This window comes from Pholcus phalangioides, unplaced genomic scaffold (genome assembly GCF_987345545.1).
Source record: "Pholcus phalangioides strain wild (caught in Gottingen) unplaced genomic scaffold, Ppha-v1.0 ptg000015l_1, whole genome shotgun sequence".
NCBI lineage: Eukaryota > Metazoa > Arthropoda > Arachnida > Araneae > Pholcidae > Pholcus > Pholcus phalangioides.
The window spans coordinates 47,516,581-47,541,594 of record NW_028301608.1 but is presented as its reverse complement, the minus strand read 5'-3'; the positions used below and the strand labels follow the sequence as shown (position 1 = coordinate 47,541,594).

Below are 25,014 nucleotides of genomic sequence, written 5' to 3'. Positions count from 1 at the left end.
GGCTACTGAATTAGGAAATGAATACATAGGAAATGAAAAAGTCAGTTTTTGTTCTTTCAGTTGGCAATTGGGGAAAATTGCAAAGGATTATGGGAATGGTCAGGGCCGTAGCTAGCCATTCCTGTGCTCTGCGCAAGAATTTGAATTTAGGTCCCCCCCCCTCCAAGTGGGCCCTTTGCCGGTGCACCTGTTGCACTTGCCTAGTTATGGCTCTGATAATAGTGCATAAAAACCACAAAAGCCCACCAAAGAAGAGGGTATAAATTTCCATCCCCGTTCTTTCCTTACAAAGGAAGAAAAAAAATTATTCACCAAACTACCTTGATTATGACCCCTAACCTTGCATATTTAAATGAAGCTAGTAAGCTGGAAAAATAAGCGATATGTCGGTGGTTTCTCTTTCAAGCATTGGGTTATCTATCACAAGTATTGAGTAAAATCACAAATTTTTCATTTCAAAAGTATAAATTATATACATTTTGTGGAAAAGTTGTAAAAAAATAAAATTTCCACATTTATTGGTCAAAATTTTCAAATTTCACATTTATATGGCATTTATCCCATTTATTTCGTAAATACAAAATTTGCTATCCCACTTAATCATTAGTTATTAATTAATCGCCTACATAACATCAGTCTATTTATAAACCTTCTTCTCTTTTGTTTTCCACTGCTCCCTCCATTATTGAACATATTAGGATTGACAATATGTGTATCCCTTGTTCAAGATATGGATTTCAGTAAATTTTTATTTTATTGGTCACTTGATGCTATTTTAAAATCTCATATTGTAATGATTTCATCTATTTAATCTGTATTTTTCGGTAAATATTGATAATTTTTCCCATTTTATAGATACTGTTTTTTGCTGGTGGATGGGTATTTTTTATGAAGCAGCTTTTCAAAGATTACGAGGTATGTATCTAATGTGGGGTAGCAAGAGTTTATGTTCACCATTCACAGACACTCACTGTATACCATACTTTATTCCAACAAAAGCAGGACAAACAAGGCTTTTGTGGCCATTATGTAATGCAAAATTAATAGTTTTCGAGAATTTGACGAAGAGAAATTACACCTGACTAAGACCTTCCAGTCTTATAGATACTCCACAGGGATATAGTGAGGGCCATACATCCAAAGGATGTCCTACAAAATGTAGAACCCACAACTGGAAAAGCGTTTTTGCCCTACATTTTATGATTTACAAACAATCTCATGGCACTTGGTATGACAAGGTATGGTATCAAGACCATCACCATCTTTGGGCCCCACCAAAAATCTAAGTGTCTCAGGTCAGCCAAAGATCAACGTGATAGGTTTGGAAACAGCTGGGGTTTATCGTATCCTGTGCAGTTATGGAGAGGTGCATATAGGCACAACAAAAAAAATCTATATCAGCCAGATTAGTTGAGCATAAACAAAATTATAGACTGGGCTAGGATGATGCCAAGTCAGCCACAGCTGAGCAAGCCTTGACTAGTGATCACAATATTCTCTTTGCGAACACACAACTGTTATCCCCAGAGACATAAAATATTTCCCACACATTTTTAGAAAAACAGTCAAGATTCAAAAATACAAGAGCTGCTTCAATAAAGAAGGAAGAGAGGATGAAGATCAACAGTGCTTCGTTCCCCGTTTAAAGATCATAAAAGTGGCACTGATGCATTATCCAGAACCCTTGGAAATAACTTCAGCCAATGGGGAAAATCTTACTTAACTGACCGATCCCAATGAATAGGTATGACTTAAGCAGGGAGTAATAACAGCCTTTTCCCCCCTTCCCTGAAAATGTTCGCCACCTGCATGAGCGAACACCTTTTACAAACTCTTGAGATTTTCATAGAATCTAATGTTTAGTTCCAAATTTTTTGGATTGATTCAAAGTTGAAGGAAAAAAAATTTGGGATTTTTGTATGAGCAAATTTATAGTTTGGAAGAATTCCACACACACACAAGAAGTCAGATTTTACTTTTCTCGATCAAAATTGTTAAAAAAAACAATGCTTTAAAGACAAATAAAAGATTAAAAATAATTCTGTTTTTTGATTCTACTCTATTTTTTTGTGTCTGTAATTGAATGCTCATTTTAACATTGTTCAGCTGGAATGCATCGGTAATGGGTACCACTCAATACCGATTATGCTTTTCAACTTATAGATCAAAATGTAACATTCAAATTCTGAATCTTTTTTGTATAGCTGGTCTGATTAATCGATTCAGTTAATCCATCGATTATTAATTGCAGTTAAAAATTTTAGTTCAGTTAATCGACTTGATCATGCTAATTAAAGTTTAGTTAATATTAAAGTTGATAATTTATTTTCGTTTGTTTGACAAAATAATGGCCGTATTTAAAAATGTTTGAATCAATGTTTTGATCAAATTTTCCAAAATGGGAGAAATACAAGTCGATTCAATAAAAACTGGTGATGATTCCAGTTTTTAGTTCTGTTCATTGGAAATGAAAAGAAGGCCAACACTTGTTGTTTCCGCAATAAACAGCAGTTTTTCATACTCGAGAACCATTACCCCACCACCACCTTCCTCGTACTATTTGTGAGTACACAAGGAGTAATGTAACTTGTGAGTAAAACTCTAAGGAGTAATTTAACTTGTGAGTAAAACTCTAAGGAGTAATGTAACAGAGTATGAAGACTGAAAGTACTTTTAAAATCAGTGACTAAGCTAAAGTGGCAGTTTCTCTTTAAAAAAAACAGCAAGATCCTAGTGAAGAAACTCCAGGATAGCACACAAAATGTTCTCATTGCAAACGTGCAGCCTTAATTTCTACACATATTATAATATTTGTTTACATCTGCAAATAGGGGGGGGGGGTGAAATGAATAAAATATTTTTTATAGCTTTAATATTAATAAAAAATCTACCTAATAAGTTTGTTATAAAATATTTGATTGAAATTTGATTAATCAGTCGATTGATTGATTGACTTTTTTTGATTAACTGGTTAAAAATTTCAAGGGATTCCTGGCCCTACTTTTTTGTTGCTATTAAGAGTATGGAAAGTTCAGATTGTAATACTTTAATGAAAGTATATTTCCTTGGTAGCATAAAAATGATAAGTGAAATTTGAAAAACTGTTTCATAAAACGAATGATCATGAACTGTTTTGGTAAATCAGGCTTTGAACATGGTTGGACAATTCAAACTTTTTTCCAGCGGCTGTGGACGTCAAATTAACCAAGTTTGACTATATAGAACTGAATGTTTGAATGTGTACATACATGCAGAGAAGGGATGTTATATTTTATATTCTTGATATATATTGAGGGAGGGTCGTAGGTTAAAATTGTTGAAAATATTTGTGGGGTTGGGAGAAGTTGGGCCCCCAAATACATGTTCATGCTTATGATGAGAGGGCAAAGCCATTCAAAAAATTTATTTGTGGACCCCTAATGGGACTACTACTAATGCTTATAAGACTACTTTTCCAGAACTGCATATGCATTTTGTAAACAGTTCTGTTTAATTTCTATTATAAGAAAGTGTCTTGTTATTCAGTTGATCAAAATGGATGATTTGCTTGATATTAATTTCAAATGCTACATGATTACAAACAATCTCTTTCGCTTAGGTTCATCATGTTCTGATTCAATTGATGTTTTCCATTACATTCTCATTATCTTGCACGATGTTTGAACTCATTATTTTTGAGATTCTTGGTGTTTTAGAGTCTAGGTAACAATAACTTTGATTATTACTTTGAAAATTCTTATACCAATCATTTTATATATGAAATGACATATGAATACATGTGTACAGCTCTGTGATTTTTAATTTTTGCATAAGAAAACTGACACAAATTCATATTTTGAACTATTACTTTTTTTACACTTCTAGCTCTCGCTATATTCATTGGAAATTGGGTCTTTATGCAATATTGTTTATGCTGATAGTGGTGTTGCCATTTTACATAAGTTACTTCATTTTTAGTAACATCAGCTTTGGTAAGTTTTCTTTACATTTAGATATGAAATTTACTGGTTAGTTCTCATGCTCAAAATGCAATGCTGATTTATTTATAAAATTATTTTTCACAAGTTAGTTTTTAAAATATTTATCTCTATTCCTACCTCTCATAAAAAAAACTGCAGATAAGACTAAACAGCACATATAATTTGCTCTAAGAAAAAAAATTCTTTGAAGTTTTTTTTTAACATTTTATTCACATTATATGCAGGAAAATACGGTAACAGGACCTCTAATTTTTTTTATATGGAAAATTTGCTTCGAGATAGGATTTTCCAACATGCGAGTAACTTTTAAGAGAAAACTGATCTTGTTAATGTGCCTTTATTAACAAGATCAGTTTTCTCTTAAAAGTTACTCGCATGTTGGAAAATCCTATCTCGAAGCAAATTTTCCATATAAAAAAAATTAGAGGTCCTGTTACCGTATTTTCCTGCATATAATGTGAATAAAATGTTTAAAAAAAAACTTCAAAGAATTTTTTTCTTAGAGCAAATTATATGTGCTGTTTAGTCTTATCTGCAGTTTTTTTTATGAGAGGTAGGAATAGAGATAAATATTTTAAAAACTAACTTGTGAAAAATAATTTTTCAAGGATTTATAGATCGCCTATATAGATGCGAGTATAAAAAAATTGACTTTTTTCTGAAGGAAAAGGCAAGTAACTCTTTAAATTCCCAAAGATTTAATAATTGACAAAAAAAAAAACTTTTCCCATGCAGATTATTGGTGCATACTATACAATATTTTTTCCCGAAATGGGGAAATTTGTGTCTGTAGACTATATTCACTACCACAGATTATAGACAGGAAATTACAGCAATTTGTTTAAAGCTATCATAATATTTATGCTCATATAAAAATCACTTACCATTGCACATAGATTCTATAATTGTACCAATATTGTTTACGAGGTAATTAGTACACAGTATAGTATGGAAATAATGCTGGCTTTGATTTCTTCAAAGTGCCAGTCCTGTCCTTACATATTCTGTCACATCTTCCTTGCAAGAAATGTAATCTGGATTAAGCTAAATGTATCTGTAGCTCTGACCAAAGCAATGATGGCACATGCAGTATACATGAACCAATGTCTTCTCAGATCTGACTCAGGTTAGCGAGTTATTGTGATCAGTCTTGTCCTTTAAGTGCAGACACTAACAAGATTTTGCAGTGTTCACTTACATGAAGTTTCCATACATTCACGAAACTAGGTATGAAGTTGTCAGATTGTGATGAATTTTTTTTTACAATTTTTTCACTCTGTATAATAATTGATCTGAAAACAACAAATTGAAAAATCTAATATAATTAAGTTTCAAAACCGTAGAAATTAAAAATTACAAAAATCTCATACCTATAAAAAGTTTGTTTCTAATTCAAATTCTTTTTACATTTTTCTTTTTCATTGGTTCACCTCTATCTCAATTTCACTTTTACAGTTCAGCAACATATGATCAAACCCTTCACTCTGGCATCATGGCTCTGTTTCATGTACCTATTTTGGAAAATAGGAGATCCATTTCCAATTTTAAGCCCCAAACATGGTATGTATATTTTCATAATTGCATCAACTATGCCAACGATCATGTTAATTTAGTAATCACTATTTGTAAGATAATAAAGTGAAAATAACTTTTTTCTATAAAATTAAGGAATACCTAAAATATTTTTTATCTATACCACACATCAAATAACTTGCATTTGGAATTGGAAAATATCAGTCTTGTGTTTGATTGCTTAGATATGTACCATATTAAAACCTGAAAAATATTAGTTTGATATATTCAATTCTCCCCCTCCCCACCCAGCATATGTTTTAGAAAAAGTGAAATGTGTTGATTAACCCTGTTAATACATGCAATGTATGATTAATCTTTTTTTTAATGTTAAAAGTCTGTTATAATGAGAGCTCACAGTTGTTGCAAAATTAGCTACATCAGAGTTAGTTCCAAATTTTTTTTCTCTGTCAAGTAATAAATTGTAGAACATTCATGTATCATATTACGTTATCAACATCTTTTTTTAAATAATTTTATTAGCAATTGGACAATATTCAGCCTTGAGTTTTTTGCTCGCAGTATCAATTTTCCAAAACATTTCTTACGTTGCCTTTTCAATTAACTGAGAAATTAATGAAAATGTGAATGTTCTAATAAACACATTTGCTTTACAGAATTTCATTACATAGAGATTTTGCTGCATATATTGATTAGAGTCTGTATTTCTCTACAGTGATTGAAATGATCCAAATTATTCTTTTTTTGGATTTTTTCCTCATCATTACAGGAATCTTTTCCATTGAGCAAGGTGTAAGTCGAGTTGGAGTAATTGGTGTTACATTGATGGCTTTGCTGTCTGGATTTGGTGCTGTTAATTATCCGTACACATCAATGGCTTGTTTTATGAGGTAATTCCACAAGTATTTCTGACCTTACATTTACATTTTGTCGTGAATAAAAGTTTATTAATCAACATGTTGCTATTTGGAGATTTCAGTAATTCCACAGATAATTCCAATTTTTTCTTATGCAATTTTTGTTTGAATATGGTGGCACTTTAACTCTTTCCTCTGCACACAGATGTGCATTTAGATATCACAGTAAAAATCAGTGAACCCTCGTGCAAATGCCTCATCTTATGGGGCCTGCAAAGCTAAACTTAATATTATCAAACCTTAATGAGTATCACTAGTTAAAGAAAATGTGGATGTACTAGCTGGAAGCTGGTTACAGATCAACAATTCTGGATTCTCTAAGTCATTACCAGATCGGGGATGGGGGAATTATATTTTTGCCAAAAAATGGTGATGTTAATCAGAGCCTTCATAAAAAGTTTGGCGTTTCGGGGCCTGAACATTTTTATGAAGGACACTTCTTTGAAAACCGCCTTTTGATGGTAAAATGTTAAATAGAATTTCCAGTATAAAATTTAAATATAATGATGAAGCAAAAAAAAAATAAAAAAAAAAATAAATAAAAGTTAAAAAATTTGTAATGAAAAAAAACTTAATGATTATGGGGCCCTTGTTTGATCCGTATTCAATCAAAGAGCCCCAAGTGGTGCAGTGGTAAGATGATTGTCTTTCACCATGAAAGTTACCATCAAGGTCCACAGGTTCGAATCTGGGGTAAAAACATCAGAAACAAGTTCTTTACCTACTGAGCCAAAGACAACCATTGATAAATGACTCCATTTCCCACCAACCTCCAGTGGTTGGAAATTCACATATAGCGATATGATCTGAGGTGGTGTGCCATAAAGTAGCGGTATTCAATCAGGACTTTTAACATTTACAGTCTATCCTGTTTATATAACATTCCCACTTGGAAAAATTTACTGCTTAGTATGACTTATTTTCATGGTTCTAATTCAAAAGTTTGCATTCAGATCTCCTGTTTAAAGAGTTTTCCCACTTGCAACATTTTTTCATCATGATTTTTTGAAAACGTTATAAGCAGGATCCCCTCCAATTTCATTATGGCCTGGGAGCTGCTATTAAAAAACACTAAAAAATGACCCATGAATGGTTGAAAAGCCATTAAGAGTGGCTAGCGCTCATCACTAAGTTGAGCACTTTTGAAGTTGTCCCTCTTTGATTTTTGGCAATTGCCAGAAAAGGGAAAAATGTTTGATTGAAAAATTAATTTTTCAATACATCTGGATTCATCATTGCTGAAATAAGAGGATTTTCAAGAGGCAAGATATCTCATCAATACCAATGAGAGGGTTAACTGTATGTTGAAATCAGAAAAAATAAACTAAATTATTTACACATATTACCCTCTTTATCTTTTGTACACTTAGGAATGTGACTCAGACTGATATTCAAGCACAAGAAAAAAAGTTGCTACAGACATTGGATATGATCATCATAAAAAAGAAAAGGTATAGTGAAGAAATTTTTTATAATTTTATGGTTTGCATTAGTAAAATGTTCAACTCTTTTTACTAAAAGAGAGAGAGTACATTTGATATATGTATTAAAATACAAATACAACGCTACAACAGGCAAAATGCCCAACGAGGTGGCTGAGAAAAAGATGCCCATAAAAACATGGATGTCATATATTTAAAAAATACAGCAACCCAATTAAAAATGCAATTAATAATAATTATAAACAATATATACATGTGATAAATATCATACAATGCCCATAAAGAATACATATGGTTGTCTTATTCTAAGTATGTATAGCTTCTCGATTTACCCCAACATGTTTATTGTATTTCTTTTAAAACTCACCATACATTCCACTTCTATTTTATTTTCATTTATCTATGAAACCTGTTGCTTGGATGCGAATAAAAAATATATTTAAAACAATATTTGTAAGTTTCTTGTGCTAAAAGACAACTATCATAGCTGCCGGAACCTAGGGTTCAGGTCACTTGAGTTCCCCCAGGCTCACAGTAAATTTTATATGAGATTGAGTCCCCATCTTCTTGCCGCATTTTACTGGCAAAATGATGATCCTAGAGACATATTTTGAATTAGAAAAAGTATTCAAATAGCATGTAGAACTCAGATACCTCATTCATGTTGCAAAGGGCTGTATAGTTATTAAAATATAAAAATTAACTTTTTTTTTACAAATTATGTCTTTTCTCCTGGAATCCCGCACCTAAAATGCACCCAGGAATCTTGCCTCCTTTCCTGGGATCCCTGAGCCTCAAGATCCTGTAAAGGGCTTACATTCCCAACTGGAAGAGCCGGGCCACGTCTGGTTTTACAGAATGGGGGAAAAAAGAGCAGATTATTAGCTAGCTGTACACAGTTATTTTAACCTTTAAAAAATAACTTTGCAGTGTCTTTATGTTATTTTAAGGCGTACTATTTTTCAGGCTACTGGTACTGCCGTCATCTTTGACAGAAACAGACATTAATGAACATATTCAAGTTACTCGTTAATAATTGTTGCATCCTTCTGGTGTATTGTTACTCTAGGAGATGTTACATTTCTATGGTGCCTAGAGAGGGTTTTTTTTATAGGAAAGTACAGGGAGGAAAATTTCCAAAAGCTGAAAGAATCAATGAAAGAAAGATGGGTAGATCGGCTGAAAACTTACTCTAAATACACTATTGACAAAAGGCAAGGCCGTCTCAAGAACATTGTGTGTCGGGGCCGAAATAGCTTTTCATTGGGAGAGCAAATGCGTAGAAGAAACGATTTTATTTTTACGTAATACAAGACGAGACATGCGTACACGTAGGCGTCGAATGAAGATATCATACTAGGGAAAAAAGATACAAGGGAAAAGAAGACAAGCGAAAAGTCACATAACGGATCAGCTTCGCCATCTGGAGGTGACCAGAGGGATTACAAACGTAAACTCGTACTATTCCCAACATCCTCCCCACCCTGGTCAACCTCCAGAGGAATTACCAATTGAATTGGCCGTCGAATTTCTGTTCCACTGGCTGTACGTAGAATACACGAACGAATGTTGCCGTCACGACCTTTGACGAGGGATGATATGCGTGCCTTCGTCCACATGTGTCGAGGTCTTGCATCTTCCTTTAGGAGGACATCTCCAACTCGTAGCTGAAAACCTTGGTCTTTATTTTTCACTTGGTGGAATGTCTTCAGCTCTAGTAGGTATTCTTTCCTCCATCGGCTCCAAAAGTCATTCAGTGAATCTTGCTGCAGTGACCACGATTTCTTGAGGTCGGTAGCTGCAGGAACCTTTTCGTGAGAAGGAAGGGTTGTCAGTCGTTGTCCAACCAGGAAGTGGGCAGGCGTGAGAGGTTCGAAGCTGTCATCCAACTCGATATCAGCTGTCAATGGTCGGCTGTTGACTGCGGCTTCAATACCAGCCAACGTAGTCGTCAGTTGTTCGTCATCTAGAGATGCGCGACCTAATGTTTTCCGTAAACAACGTTTGACGACACCAATCATGCGTTCCCACCATCCTCCCCACCAAGCCGCTCGAGGGGCTATGAATTTCCAAGTGATTCCGTGGGAGGCGTAGTATTGGTGAGCAGAAGGTGAAGTCATGGCACCCCAAAAGACGGAAAGCTCACGATTTGCGGCGTGAAAAGTCTGCGCATTATCCGAATATACAGTGTTGGGAACACCTAGACGAGCAACAAAACGTGAAAATGCCAGCAAAAATTTATCTGTAGAGCAATCCGTGACAAGCTCGAGATGAATCGCTCGAGTGACAGCACATGTGAACAACAATATATACACTTTCACTGAGATAGAGCTTCTACGAACGTATAGTGGGCCAGCGAAGTCTATCCCCACGACACTGAATGGTTTCGACTGTGTGACTCTATCCGAAGGAAGTGGTGCTTCAATTTCAGCCGGTGGCGTGTTTCTAAAAATTTTACAGGGAAGACACTGGCGTAGGACACTTTTAATAATCTGTCGCCCTCGAAGAATCCAGTAATCATTTCGCAGTTCTGATAGTACCACTCTCGTGCTCAGATGATGGAGACGAATATGTACGTGACGAATGAGCAGTTTGACAAATGGGTGTGAACCATCGAGCACTAAAGGATGCTTTGAAGCAGCTGGAAGTGATGCGAACTGCAAGCGACCACCAACTCGTATCAGATTGTCACTAAGAAATGGATGTAATTGTGCAATTTTCGAGTCTTTTGGAAGTTGTTTACCATGTCGAAGAGCATCATAGTCAGACGGAAAACAATCTATTTGAACTTGACGAATCCAATAACATTTCGCTTTTTCGAGTTCTTTTGCTGTTAATTCGCCATGAAGTTTGCAAGACGTGCGACAGTTGTATATAAATCGTTGAATCCACGAGGTAACCCGAATAAGTTTCGCGTAAGAACTGAAACGAGAAATGTCAATCACTGGGAGAGACGTAGATACCAACATTGAACTTTTCACAGTCCGACGAATTTCTGTCGAAGGTAGATTTGGACCAGTCTCAAGAGCATCATTCAGAGATGGGTGTTCGATGACATGAAACGATGAATCAAATACGTTACGACACTTTTCCGACTCAAGAATGGTAATGGTCTTCACTGCGTGGTGAGGGAGATAATAAATTCTAGGACTTGACGATTCTGGCGCAATTTCGACGTGGTCGTTCTGGATGTAACGTTCCATTTGCTGAATGTACATTTCCCGAAAAGGGCGATCCTTATCCAGACGTCTACGAAGAGTGTCAAAGCGGCGTGAGGCAATAGGTCGATTGTCCGACGTGAGGCATACGCTTTCTTTCCACGGTAGTGAAACGACACGACGATGGTTTTCCAGGCTGTAAGATTCGTGGAAATCTTGCAATATTTTTGTTTCACCAGTCGAGAGTGATTTTTCGTTTACATCGGTGATTCCCATGGCCTCGAGTTCCCAGAAGCGTTTGAACGAGTCATTTATTTCTTCAGCACAAGTAGTAGCCATGCAATGAACAGTAGTGTTGTTCGAAGCAGGAGTGTGTTGGACAAGAACGTTAGAACGGGTACCGCTCAAAATATGTCCGAGATGAGACGGAACAAGAACGAAAGTGTCTGACAACTTGACCGGCGAATCAGTTTTCACTATTTTCCAGTAATAATCGCTACCGATGAGAATTTGAATCGGGATGTCGTCAGAAGCGTGAGGGTCCGCAAGCTGAATTCTGCGTGAAGTAGCAAATGCACCAATGTCTACCGGAGCCGTGGGATGTGAGGCGTAGGAATTATTGCTTTCGAAAGCAACTATCGGAATCGATCTGTTATCCCAAATGCTAGATAAGAAAAATTGCACTTGACGTCGATACATCGATTGTTTTGGCACGGCTTCGAATGCACTAATAGACAAGTTGACCGATTGCAGCACATGCAATTGCAGTTCATTCACTAAACTGCTGTGAATGAAGGAGGTTTGACTTCCGGCGTCTAACACACATCGAGACAATTTGCAATTTCCGTTGGGACCGAATACCCAAATACGTGCAGTTTGCAAATACGTAAAACGGGGCGATACATCAATTTTACCAACAGCAGTAGAGGCATGAAGTGAAGGACAAATGGATACGTGATGTTTCCTTTTACAGTTAGAACAGAAAGCTCTAGCACGGCGTGGGCAAGTTTTAGCGTTATGCGAACGGTTAGTACACAAAAAACAACGATGAGTGTCTTTTAGCTTCTGCACTCGTAATTGAACATCAGTTATCACCGAGCAATTTTGGGGCCAATGATCATACGATTCACAAAATGGGCAAAAGGGTGACGGATTTTTCTCGTTACGTCGAATGCGAACATGAAATGCTTCCGTAGTCGGGCGGAAATTCGAAGATGGCAAAGGAAACTCACCTTGCACTTTGCTTGAAAATCGAAATCCGTCGATTTCTTCACCGAGGAACTGCATCAGCTTGGATATGTCCATGTCCGAGATATCTTGCCGTTTAGAGTGGATAATCCACCGTTGACGAATGTCCGTAGGAAATGTGCGAAGAATCTTCGGTGTCAAAATCCGACTGTAGTTATCGACATCTTCGCCGAGTGATCGGAGAGCTTGAATATGGGCGTTAATTTCCAAGTAGGTGTCGTTGAGAAACTCGGGCGATGAAGTTGTCGCTGGACGCAGGCTGTCGAAGAAATCGATGTGGGTCTGTATGATGGTATCCTTGTTGCCGTACCTGTCGATCAGCATCTTCTTCACCGTCTCGTAGGCTTCCGATGTGACGCCGATTCCCTCGACGAGCTTCTTGGGTTCGTTTTGGAGATACCTCCGTAGAAAGACGTGTTTGTCGATGGTTGACAGTTGAGGATTCTCGTCGATCGAAGAGGTGAATTGTTGCCAGAATGTCGGCCAGTCTTCAACACAACCGCGGAAGGGCTCTAGGCGTATTGTAGGCAGCTTGAGAGCACATGGTGATGAAGTCGATGTAGGTTGAGCTGAAGCGGGAATCGAAGTAGCAACCAGAGGCACCGTCGTTGGAGACTTGTTGCGTTTTCGTAGCACGAGGGAAGCATGGAACAAGGCACGTTTCGCTTTCTCAGTGTATTCCTCGCATTTTTCGATATCAATAGCGTAATCCTCGTCCGATAGTAGAGCGTGAATACCGTCGTCAAGGCGAAGTAATTCGGCCAATTCCTCCGTCAAACGAGAAACCATGAAGTCGATTTCCGAGTCGGTTTCCTTCCCGGCACTGTCCAACGTTGAAACGAATCTAGACTAACGCTTAGAAATTCTGTTGATCTTAACATTATTAGCCAATCAGAATCGAGCCACTGTGACGTCATATTAAAATCATCTTGTAAGCGATGCAAGCTGGATCGAGATTAACATTGTTTACATTCGTGACGATTTGTTTACGCTATCAATGTTGTAGAAGAATAATTTATAATTATCATTGATCATTTTTATCGCACCACGGTAATTTTCTGCTCACGAGGGCTAAATTTATTATTATTTAGAATGGATAAAATCAGACCATTTAAGTGTGAGTACTGTTGTAAAGAATTCACTTGTTATGGCAGTTTGAAACGACACATGAAAACTCTTCATCCTTTCGTTAGACATCAAGTTCTTCGGCATAAAGTTAATGTGCACAAAATTCACACAGAAAGTAAATATGCTTGCACCCTTTGTGAAAAGAAATTTACTTTGCTCAGTAATTGCAGGCGCCATGAGAAGACTCAGCACAAAACTTGCTTTGATAAAAAAATGCCTTACAAATGTCCGAAGTGCTCAAGTACGTTTTCTGTGCGATCTGCTTTAATTAATCATTTTGAGCAGCAGCATTCAGACATTATTCAGACCCAAAACATCACTTTCGAGAATCATAGTGGCTTTATTAAATGGAAATTATCTTTGGAAAAGAAAACAGCTACCTCTTATGTGCTTCAGAATAAATACAAGACAATACGCGGTATCACACTCAGCTACGAATGTAATCGTAGTGGTGTGTTCCGTTCTAAAAGCCATGGAAAGCGACACTTAAAAATTAAAGGGTCAATTAAAATTGGTGCTTTTTGTCCTGCAAGAATCCTATATGAGGGGCCTTCAGATGAAGGAGAAATAAAAGTCCATTTCACATCAACACATGTGGGGCATCAATGCATATCAAGGCTGGGATCTTTTGCAGGCCCCCTCCCAGTCAGATTTCTCATGGCCCCTTCTATAGTTAATTTATAGCCTGAAAAAGCCAAAAAATTATGAGAATTATCCCGGGCTCTTGTGGGGGCCATGGGTGAGGGAACAAAAATGCACACATGGTCCTTGTAATAGAGTACTGGGGTTGCGCTTGGCCATGCGACCCATTGCGGCCACACGGGGCACCGCTTAAGAGGATGCTAAATCCGGGGTGAATGGGTAAAAAAAATTCCATTGGCGAAAAAAAACCAAACTGTTGGTTCTGGAGGGACGCAAAATCCGAAATGAAGGGCCGAAAAAACTGTTTTGTTAGGAATTGTTTGGATAAATTGTGAGGGAGGGGCATGACCTTCTAAGGGTAGGACTGACAGGGCTCCAGCTTGAGGCCCGGGACTAAATCCTTATAACTTTTCTTTTTTCATTCTATAAATTAACTGTAGAAGGGGCCCCGTGGAAAATCGGGCATGGGTCCCACGAAAGATTCCCTGACGCAGGAGGTAGGGGCTATGGAGGGAACAATAGGTAAAGGCGCAAAAAATAAGTTCCACACGGGTATAGGTTTTGCCTCAAGCCGACCAGATAGCTTACATTCTTGTTTCTGGTATTACGATCAGAGGCCTTGTCTATTTTCTCAACGTTTCTGTTGTCAAGGTATAGTATGACTCAAAAGCGTGATGTCGTGAATTTTTACTGTGTTAAATTTTGTTGTCTTAAGTAAAGTCTACACTTCCGTCCCTTACAACCTGCTGCCCGGGTGCGCCCTCGCTTAAGCCACCCCTGTCCCAATACATTATCACAGCAATGTAGTTTTAAAAAATTAAATTTCGCGGGTATTTTTTCCTCATGTATGATTTGGTCTCTTGGAGTTCGTTATAACTGAATTCGACTTTATTTCTTTTCAGCAGAGGCAATGTATTGCACCCCCTTTCAAAATTCATAAAAAATACCTCAGAGCAATCACTCTCTATTCGATTTTTATAAATATATTCCCCCACCAGACCACTCAGTGCTGGCTGAAGATAGCTTCGTGCTAAACTAGATGGCTATCCATCTGTAATTGCATGAAAATGATGGGTTTTTCTACAATTTAGCTTTCATTTGTCATTCATCTACTTCTTGGATTACATTTACTACCAGAACTCAAAAGAATGTCAATGAATGGTCAACAAATCTTTGTCTGTTTTCTTTATGGCAGCCCTCTTTGAATGAAAAGTCTGAACGCACACAATTTTCTGTCTTTACAGTTATTCCATTTTGCTTAAATCTCTTCTATAGTTTGTGTCAGGGCCTACTATCACCACCAAGTCGTAAAACCACCGAGATTACATGAACCACTTTTTTTATTTCCTTCCTCATGTTAATGTTACTTGAATGGGGAAAAATTTTTTTAGTCAGAGTGACTAAAAAAAATTTAATGTCACAAATTTCTTTGTGGCCCCCCCATATCAGTAGCCGTGGCTCCCCTTTTGTAAGATTTTCATCCGTGGCCCCCGGTTGAGAACCGCTGTGTTAATATATATATATATATATGTGTGTACTCATACTTTTAAGCATGTTTTGCAGGGCTGAAAATTTTCAAAGCTTTATTTTAAAAGTTAGAATGGGCAAGGCCGCAACTAGATGCTTGGTCACCTGGGGCAAGTGCACATTTTGGCGCCCCCTTGCAGGGTTTAAGCTCGGTTGCATTTTTCGCAAAATGCAAAAGAAAATCGTAGAATGCGGAAAAAGTAGTAGCCACTTTCGCAAAAATGCGTACACGAGGTACGCAACGAGTAGGCATCCAACCATCAATCATTACATTAGGGGTTATTCAAGTATTACGTCAGCATCGAGGGGTTTCGGATTTTCTGACTTTTGATGACAAGGGGGGGGGGGGGGTTTGAAGGTTGCTTACGTCATCAACCACCCTTTTTGAAGATATGAAATATTCTAAGCTGCTGACAAGGGGGGAGAAGTCAAAAATGGCTAAAAATCTGCTGACGCAATACTTGAATGGCCCCTTAGCATTGTAGCATTTTGCTAAAGCTTTTCTCCCATTTTCACTTTTTTGCGAAAGGAATTTTTTATCCAGCTTAAACACTGCCCCCTTGTAATGTTGAAGGAGGGGTTTGAGAATAAAATTTGCGCCCCCTCTGGTCCATCGCCCGGGGCATGAGAGCTGCCTGCACCCCCCTTGTTGCGACCCTGAGAATGTGATATCGTTAAATAATCTAAAAGCTCTAAAGAATATTGTTAATTAAACAATTAACAACTAATCATGGTTAATTTAACAAAGTTTAAATAAAGTGCAAATATTTTAGTGAACAGTTTCCACATTTTTTGTCATATTTGTTCAAAATTATTGCCAATTTTTTCAGAACAAAAAGGAAGGCATACAGGGTGATTCAAAACTCAATGTGCAAACTTTTAGGGAAGGTAGAAAACACAAAAACAAAACAGAATCACATAGGAATGCAAGACCGGAAACACCAATCTGATCAGCCGGAGAATAAACAAAGATGCAGAAATGATAAGCCAATAATAGGTGGAAAAACTTTTTCTTTAGCGATACTTTACAAGAGGAGAGTACTAGTACAAGTGTAGTTTCACAAGTGCTCAAAGTTCTTATCATCCGCAGTTGTGCACACTTCACAATGGTGAGACATTGATTGTTGAACACTTTACAAAATACCCAGCATTTTGTAGACCTTTGCAGCTGTATCCGAGTCGAAGGGCATCTCGTACACCATGGCTTTTAGGGTCCCCCCACAAGAAGAAATCCAGGCTAGATAAATTGGGCTATCAAGGTGGCCATAAGATGGGTCCACCAAATCTTCATTTATATTCCAGCTGATCAGATTGAGGTTTCTGGTCATATATTCCTATGTAATTGGTTTTTTTTTCTACCTCCCCTGAAAGTTTGCGCATTGAGTTTTGAATCACCCTATATATAAATATAGTCTTAAGTTAATTATATTTCATTTGATAATTTTCATAATTCTAATTAATTATTCATGTTTATTTTAAACAGTAATATACACCGATATAATAAAATATTATATATTATTATAATATAAGTCCGATATAATAAATTTTTTTGTGACAACTACACCGATTTCCTTTTTCTCATTTTGTGTCTCCTGTTTTCGTATGTGATAAAACTTTCTTTTCAAGCACATTGAAATGTATTGGATGCTTTATTGAATTTAATTATATATATTTCAATATTGTACAAAACCCAGGCAATGTAATGAAATAAAAGTTTTTTCTTAATTGAATATCTTGTACACTTATTCTCCTGTTTTGCTCAATTCAGTGGTGTTGGAACTAAAGGTGGGTGCTAGCAACCATGGTTCACGGAATCTTTGCCCCCGATATCACACTCTAGCATGTTTCGTCCTCGTTACATTTGCCCCCACACCAGAAATTTTGCCCGCCATTTTGCTGTGGATACTTCACCCCGCAGACATTTTGCCTCCCTTGACCGTATGAATAACCAAGTGAGCTGGACATTTATCTGTAAAAAATTAACCTGCCCTGACTGTATGAGTGACCGTAGAAATGACTGCGTGAGTGACAAAGCAAGTGATCATGAATCATCAAGTGAGCGAATACATGAGTTGGACCGAATATCTCATTTTAAACCAGACATTTTGCCCCATGTGTAAATGTTAGGTGAGTATGTGGCAAGAATTTGCACAAAGCATAATACAATCACTTGGTCACTCACACAGTGAATCACTGACATGGTCAATCACTGTCACTCACTTTGGAACTCATACAAGCAACCACTGTCACTCATACAGTAAATCACTTATATGGCCAACCAATCGCTTGCTTGGATACTCATACCGCGACTCCCCTCGTCACTCATGGCCAATCACTCGTATGGTCAACTACTCTGTAATTCATATGGGCAATCACTCAGTCAATTCCACACTCACAGATTCTGTCACTCAGTCATTTGTACGGTCACTAACTCACTCCTAAAGCCGATTTCACACTCACTAACTCACTCCTAAAGCCGATTTCACACTCACTTGGTCACTCATCAACTTATATGGTTTCTCACATATATATAAAGCCTCTATTCTGTCTCTACATTATATAATTAATTTTATAAGCATATTTTGCCACTTTTTAAGTGCATATAATCGGGGTTCTACTCATAATTGTCGGTCACTTACTTTTTTCCAGAGTATTTTAATTATATTTCAGAGAATATAAATAAATAAAATAAATAATTCATTACGTCAGTTTATAAAAATATAATTGACGTGAAATATTTATGGACATCGACAATTAATAATCTTTGGACGAGTTTGTTTGTTTAGGCCTATTCTTCACTAACGCTTAGAAATTCTGTTGATAGCGTAAACAAATCGTCACGAATGTAAACAATGTTAATCTCGATCCAGCTTGCATCGCTTACAAGATGATTTTAATATGACGTCACAGTGGCACGATTCTGATTGGCTGATAATGTTAAGATCAACAGAATTTCTAAGCGTTAGTCGAATCTAGTCACCTTGGCGCGCACCGTTGTCCGTTTCCGATGGAGCGTCGTTAATTTCTCCTGATCCATATTAAGACGAGTTTCGTTGGTCAAAATGTTCATCCGACAGGTTTCATTCATCAAAATATTCGTTCCGGCGGGTTTCGTGCACCAAAATATTCGTTCCGGCGGGTTTCGTGCACCAAAATATGTCGGGGCCGAAATAGCTTTTCATTGGGAGAGCAAATGCGTAGAAGAAACGATTTTATTTTTACGTAATACAAGACGAGACATGCGTACACGTAGGCGTCGAATGAAGATATCATACTAGGGAAAAAAGATACAAGGGAAAAGAAGACAAGCGAAAAGTCACATAACGGATCAGCTTCGCCATCTGGAGGTGACCAGAGGGATTACAAACGTAAACTCGTACTATTCCCAACATTGTGGACCCTTGGGTTAAAAGATTTTTCTGAGTTCTTGGAAAATTCTTGAAAAATTAAACTACTTCTCATTTTTCTGAGGCCCCAGCTGTGCCAGAGTGGGCCCATGTGTTAAGATGGCACTAACAAGAGGGTGGGGGCAGATAAACATCCGTATTCGAATACAGTGAAACCTTGATACAATGATACTCTGCAAACCAAGAAAAAATATCATTGTAGAGGGATTATCGTTATATCGAGAGGTGACGTCATCATCAGGTGCTGCCAAATTTATGCTGTTGCTGACATCTCTTCTGAATTGGGTTGTTTGTACCACCACAAAATGTATTTATAAGCCTTTATTCGGCAGCAAAAAATTCTAATTGATTGTTGATGAATGGAATTTATTGGTTGATGAATGTAATTGAAAGTTTAGTTGGTTCTTTTACTCTGTAAAGTGTTTTCTCACACAACACTTTTGTGTACTATGCAGAAAGTAGTTTCAAAGCAACTTCATTAACACTTTCGGAGGGTAGATAGTGTAAAATATTGATGTTGTTAATTATCCTTTGAAAAACTAAAACTGGTGAGAAGTTAAAAAAAATATATATATATGTAGATGATTTGAGTGAAGTATAAAAATTATTGCTGTAGCAGTTTTACAATCTCCTCGAAAAATATCATTATAGAGGAATTTATCATAGGAAAGGATGTCATTGTGACGAAAAGAATTTAACTAGACTATAGGCAATTCCAACCAAAGTTCGAAAAAATATTGTTGTTGAGGGATTTATCATTATACCAAATAGCGTTGCAGTGAGGTTTCACTGTATATGAGAAATTCTTCTGTAGATTTCCGACAATATTGAAAGCAGTAGAAATAATAGTTGAAGAAAGCCAAGCACAAATCGGTTGTTTTTGTCTTGTGCAACACTCCACAATTTTTGGACAGCAAGACTTAATTGTGTCATGCCTTCAACTTTTACTAGGAAAGCAGATGATCAGATTATCCTCGCCATAACTTCATCTTGGTGAGTGGTATTTTGTTGACAGATTTATTTTATTTTATTTTTTTGGGCGTTTCTAGCATGTCATTAGTATTCAAAAACTTTTTAAGCCAGAAGAACAGTTATGGTTCCCATATCCTGCAGCTGATCCCCTAGGCTACTTTATCACACACCCACTTTGGTCATATATTGCCATATGGCAATTTCCAACCAGTAATGTAATCAAATGTAACACACATCTATGATAAATGATTTGCTTCAAGCGCTGCTCAGTATTCTACCAACTTCTGTTGAAGCAAAACAGGCATTTTCTGTAGCATGTCGCTACTAAACTGTGCACAAATCAGCTGGCTGTGTGAACAATTTGTGTTTTTTGAAACATTATTTTGCAAAAAGTAAAAAGTTGTGATGGCTTTGATGGATATGTTAAAATATTGAACTTTCTCATGATATTATATTTAAATGAAATTTCTTACATTTATAATTAAAATAACAATTTTTATATTAAACAATTCTTTATATCTGCAATCATTGCTGTCACATAAATTTATCCTATTATTAAATATTAACTTTGAATATATATATACTATGCATCATTTATATATTTTTCTTACTTCCTGCTTCTTTAGTTAAAAAACAAACTGAATCATGGGGATGGATCGTCTCAATTTCCGTTATCCCGGGATTGAGGAAAACTCGAAAAACATTAACTCCTAGTATGGACACCCTGTCTTGAAAAACCCAATTAGACATTTGATGCTCTGGGTCTCCCAAAGCCAACAAAAGAAATTTCATGTTTCTAAGTGCAATATTCACTGAGATATTTGCATTAGAAAATCTGAGAGAAGTTAGAAAAGAACAGCATAAACAAGGTGAGGGAAAGCAGTATTGTCCATTAGTTTATGCTGTTCTTCCCCAACTTTTCTTCAATTTTTATATTCAAATATCTCAGTGAATGACTTGGAAACATGGAATGTTTTTTGTTGGGCTCGGGGTAGACAGGGCAACCATTTTTTAATTGAATTTGAGAACAGGGTGACTGTATAAGAAGTTAATTTTCATATCTTAATAACTATACAACCCCTCGCAACATGAATGACGTACATGAGTTCTACATGTTATTTGGATACTTTTTCTAATTGGAAGTATGTCTCTAGGATCAATGGTTCGTCAGTAAAATACAGCAAGTAAAATTATAGAATCACTCTGTATAATGCAATGCACATTTCCCCTTTCACGAGCTCTTTAATCCTATATACAGCGATGTCGCACTTATGACTTATGCATCGGTGCAAGGGAACAAGAAAAAAAAAAAATGCATAAATGGGAGAGGCATATAAGAGAATAGCATCATTTACCAATATCTTTGATCAGGAGTGCTGCAGAAAATAAATTCATCTTATAACTGAGACAAATGCATAAGTGAAAGATTATCATGGAAGGTCTGCCAAGCTAGTCCATTCCAATATATTGACAATTATAAAGTTACTAGCTATAATACCTGGCGTTGCCCGGGTTTTTTTCAATGAGGCTTTTTTGGATCACGTGATACCTCCCTCTTTCCTTGAGGGAATTGCAAACCGTGTCCAAGTTTACCAATATGGCGACTTCCTACGCGACTCATGAAAAAAGCAAATCTAGATTTAAAGAAACGTAAAAAAATAAATGTATATATATTTTTCTTTTTTTAAAGGGTGCTAGGTATTTCGATTCCCCCCTTTTGAACTTCAAGTTATTCATCTCTGCCTGTTTCTGCTTCAAAAAATGCTTAATTAAAGCTGTGGAATTTCTTCGATGCACTTTATGGGCCCATAATTAATCTTAAAACAACCTAAACTATATGAATTTATGCAGTTGAATATCAAAAGACAATTCGCGGAGACATTAATTTTCATGCTTGAGAAGATATAAATAAAAAGTTGAAATCAATGTTATTGCATGAATATCCAGCTCGAAAGTAGGTCCGGGGCTAATTACTTCATATTTAATCGTATATCTATCTCTAAGCAAACTCAATATTTCAAAAATCGAGTATTTAATACAATTTTTAAAATTATTGATGTGACAGAAAAAACCCCACCAAATTTCCACATTTCAACATTAAAATCGGCATTTTAACACTGATTTCTATGGGGGATCATCCTTTGCCTTACCCTCAAAGTGATGCTGATGATGGTGTCTATTCAAAAAGCTCTCATAACTGGGAGGATTGAATAAAGTGGCAAACCATTATAAAAGCATAAATATTATACATATACTGACAGCGTTGAAGAAATGACAAACCATTGTAAAGGCATAAAACACGTCTTAAACGCATTGCTAGGGAACCACGGTAACCAAAGTAAATGTTCGGAAAGTGATTGTTGAGGCAGAGAAAGCATTGTTGCCTGACAGTTTTCTGCCCATTTGGGGCACTTGCCCTGCTCTGACGAAATTTTAAAGTAGCCTATCGTTCAAGTTGGGTCCCATTTGGTATATATGCAAAATTTGGCGACGATCGATCTAAAATTGTAGATTTGTATAGAGAACATACATACACACATACATACACACATACAGACACACAGACAGAAAATCAATTTTATATATATAGATATTGATATATTTTGACATAGAAAGTACAAAAACAAAATAAGCAAACCTCAAACTTTTACATCATTTTTACTTGTTTCTCATTATGCATGCAGCATTTGAATATTATTTGGATTTCACTCATATCTTTTCACATTGATTGACATGATAATTACTCATAATTCCAGGATTGCCATTGCTGAGAGAGAAAAGATGCAGCAATCTGCTCTTTCTGGACAAGGTGCTAGCATCTGGGGTATGCTGAAGAGTGTAACATCAACGTTAGGCACAACAGAGAGTATCCTCTTTCAGTTATCTGGGTATACAATATATACAAATACAGTAGACTCTTTTGCTAATCTGGCATGTATCAGACCAGAGTGTACCGGATTACCAAAATTGCAGATTAACCGAAAGTCAACTGAAAAAGCCTATTTAAAAAATATGCAAAGACATGCAGTGTGTGACATGTTTTCTTCTTCTATGTTCAAAGAAAACACACCTAAAAATGCTGGATTACCAGAATGGCAAGACTAGCGCACGTCTGGATTATTGAGAGTCTACTGTACATTTATTTAACACTACAGCACTGGTCATTTTTATGGTTTTTGATCTTCTCGTTCCATTTTTATAATGAACCAGATTTTTTAGAATGTTGAAATTTCGCGACTTTTCCTTAAAATACTGAAATATTATGCTGCCCAACTATCATAAGTATGAAAAAATATTGGCCAAGGTTTTTTTGTTTTACCTGGAAAGACTATGACCAGCCTGTTTGACCGTTAATGTTAAACACTTTTATTGCATGGACAACAAATATTTTGTCAAATCATGGCATCAGATTTCCTTTAATATAGATGTTCCCGCTTTGGCTAGTTGGAAGCATCTTTACTGACAAACATTTATAATGAAACAAATTATGGTGTTGATCAGATAGCTTGAAAGCACTCCGCTCGAGCTGGTTAATAAATGCTTAATGCTTTAGTTAATAATGATAAATGCTTGGTTAATTTGTAGAAAAAAATAATAAAACAGGGAAGATAGTTTCTTTGTTGTTAAAATTAGCTAAAAAAACTTTATTTGTTCAGAAATCCGAATTTTGATAACAAAAACTGCCACTGTATCAGTAAGAAAGATGGTGGTGTTGGATTTCACCATGTAATACCAAAACAAGCTATATATTTAGGTAAGAAACAGGTAAGAAATCTGTGAGCGGCAAATACATTTCACTGTAACAAATATATTAAAAAATATAAAAATGTGATGTGCGACTGCAACTGCATTTATGATGAAAAAATCATATTATTCATATTTTATTGTTTACCTATAGTATGTATAATTGAGCATAATAATAAAAAAAATCAAGAGTTGAAAATCAACCTCTGGTCATTTTGACTGGTATTATCCTTCTAGGTAGAATGAAAAGTTGGTCCCTCTCAGAGCTATATAATAAGGGCTATTTCATGAAGCACCAGAGTTGGTACCAGCTGACGTAATTGCTCAAACAGAACCAAGTGTGCCCGATTTGCTACCTTTTCAATTATTTTGCAATCGCTGTACTGCTCATTTTACTGAATTATTTCCAAAATTAACTTTTCAATTACTGTCATTAGTATACGTTTATATATTGGCTTGCTTTTTCAACATTTTAAACACTTAAAGAGAGAATTTGGTATTTGTTTATGAGGTAACTTCCACTGAGAATATTTTCCTGGGATCCATCTCACACATCTCAGTTGAGTCACATACATTATTTAATTTGAATTAGGTTGATTGAAAGCCAACTCGAGACACATAATTTCAATTATATTCTGAATTTTCTAATAATTTTTGTTTTTATTTGAATTAGGTGTATCTTTCAGCAGGACCACACATAGTGTCCCTTCGGGACCTCGGTACAGACTTGTTCTTGGGGGGGGGGGCTTGAAAAGGTTATATTATGCAAAATAAGTGTATATTTTTTTGTGAGGCTCTCATTTGTCTTGGGCAGTGGCCCAGTTGCCCCAGCTTAGTTACGGGCCTGCATTTTAGAAGCCTTGGACTTATATTATAAAAATATTAAATTTATATGATAAAAATATATTACACATGCATAACTTGTGACAACACCATGAACGAGAGATTACTCACTTAAAACAGTAAATAAACAACTAAAATGTAAAAAAAGGAGCATGTTTCTCGTGCTGTTGTGGTCTGCTGAAAAGTTCTTTTGCAGTGACGTCACGAAGTAGATCAGAGATCACATCCACTGAGTCGAAGCGATAAGAGAGACTTTAAAGGAATGAGACAGCCTTCATTATATAGCTCTGGGTCCCTTTAGTGTTAAACGCAATATATTTGTATAATCAATAAATTGAGAGAGAAAAAGTGTGTGGTGGATACAGTAAAACAAATTGTGCATTTTTACTCAAACAAAACAACTTTATGTAAAACAATCTATTCAAACAAGAGAGACTATTTGTCTTTGATCATGCTTGCAAAATTCTCATGTT

The 25,014-nt window shown here is 36.3% G+C and overlaps 1 protein-coding gene across 2 annotated transcripts in view; it reads left to right on the top strand.

The window, feature by feature from the left end:
• GPHR (Golgi pH regulator) overlaps positions 1–25,014 on the top strand; it is a 39,265-nt gene that overhangs the window by 1,266 nt on the left and 12,985 nt on the right. For both annotated transcript variants that reach the window (XM_089243646.1, XM_089243645.1), the window contains exons 2-8: positions 856–915; positions 3,599–3,702; positions 3,865–3,971; positions 5,436–5,540; positions 6,283–6,403; positions 7,801–7,881; positions 22,711–22,820. In XM_089243646.1, coding sequence (XP_089099772.1) covers positions 856–915; positions 3,599–3,702; positions 3,865–3,971; positions 5,436–5,540; positions 6,283–6,403; positions 7,801–7,881; positions 22,711–22,820 — 688 coding nt within the window. The remainder of the gene's footprint in view (positions 1–855; positions 916–3,598; positions 3,703–3,864; positions 3,972–5,435; positions 5,541–6,282; positions 6,404–7,800; positions 7,882–22,710; positions 22,821–25,014) is intronic.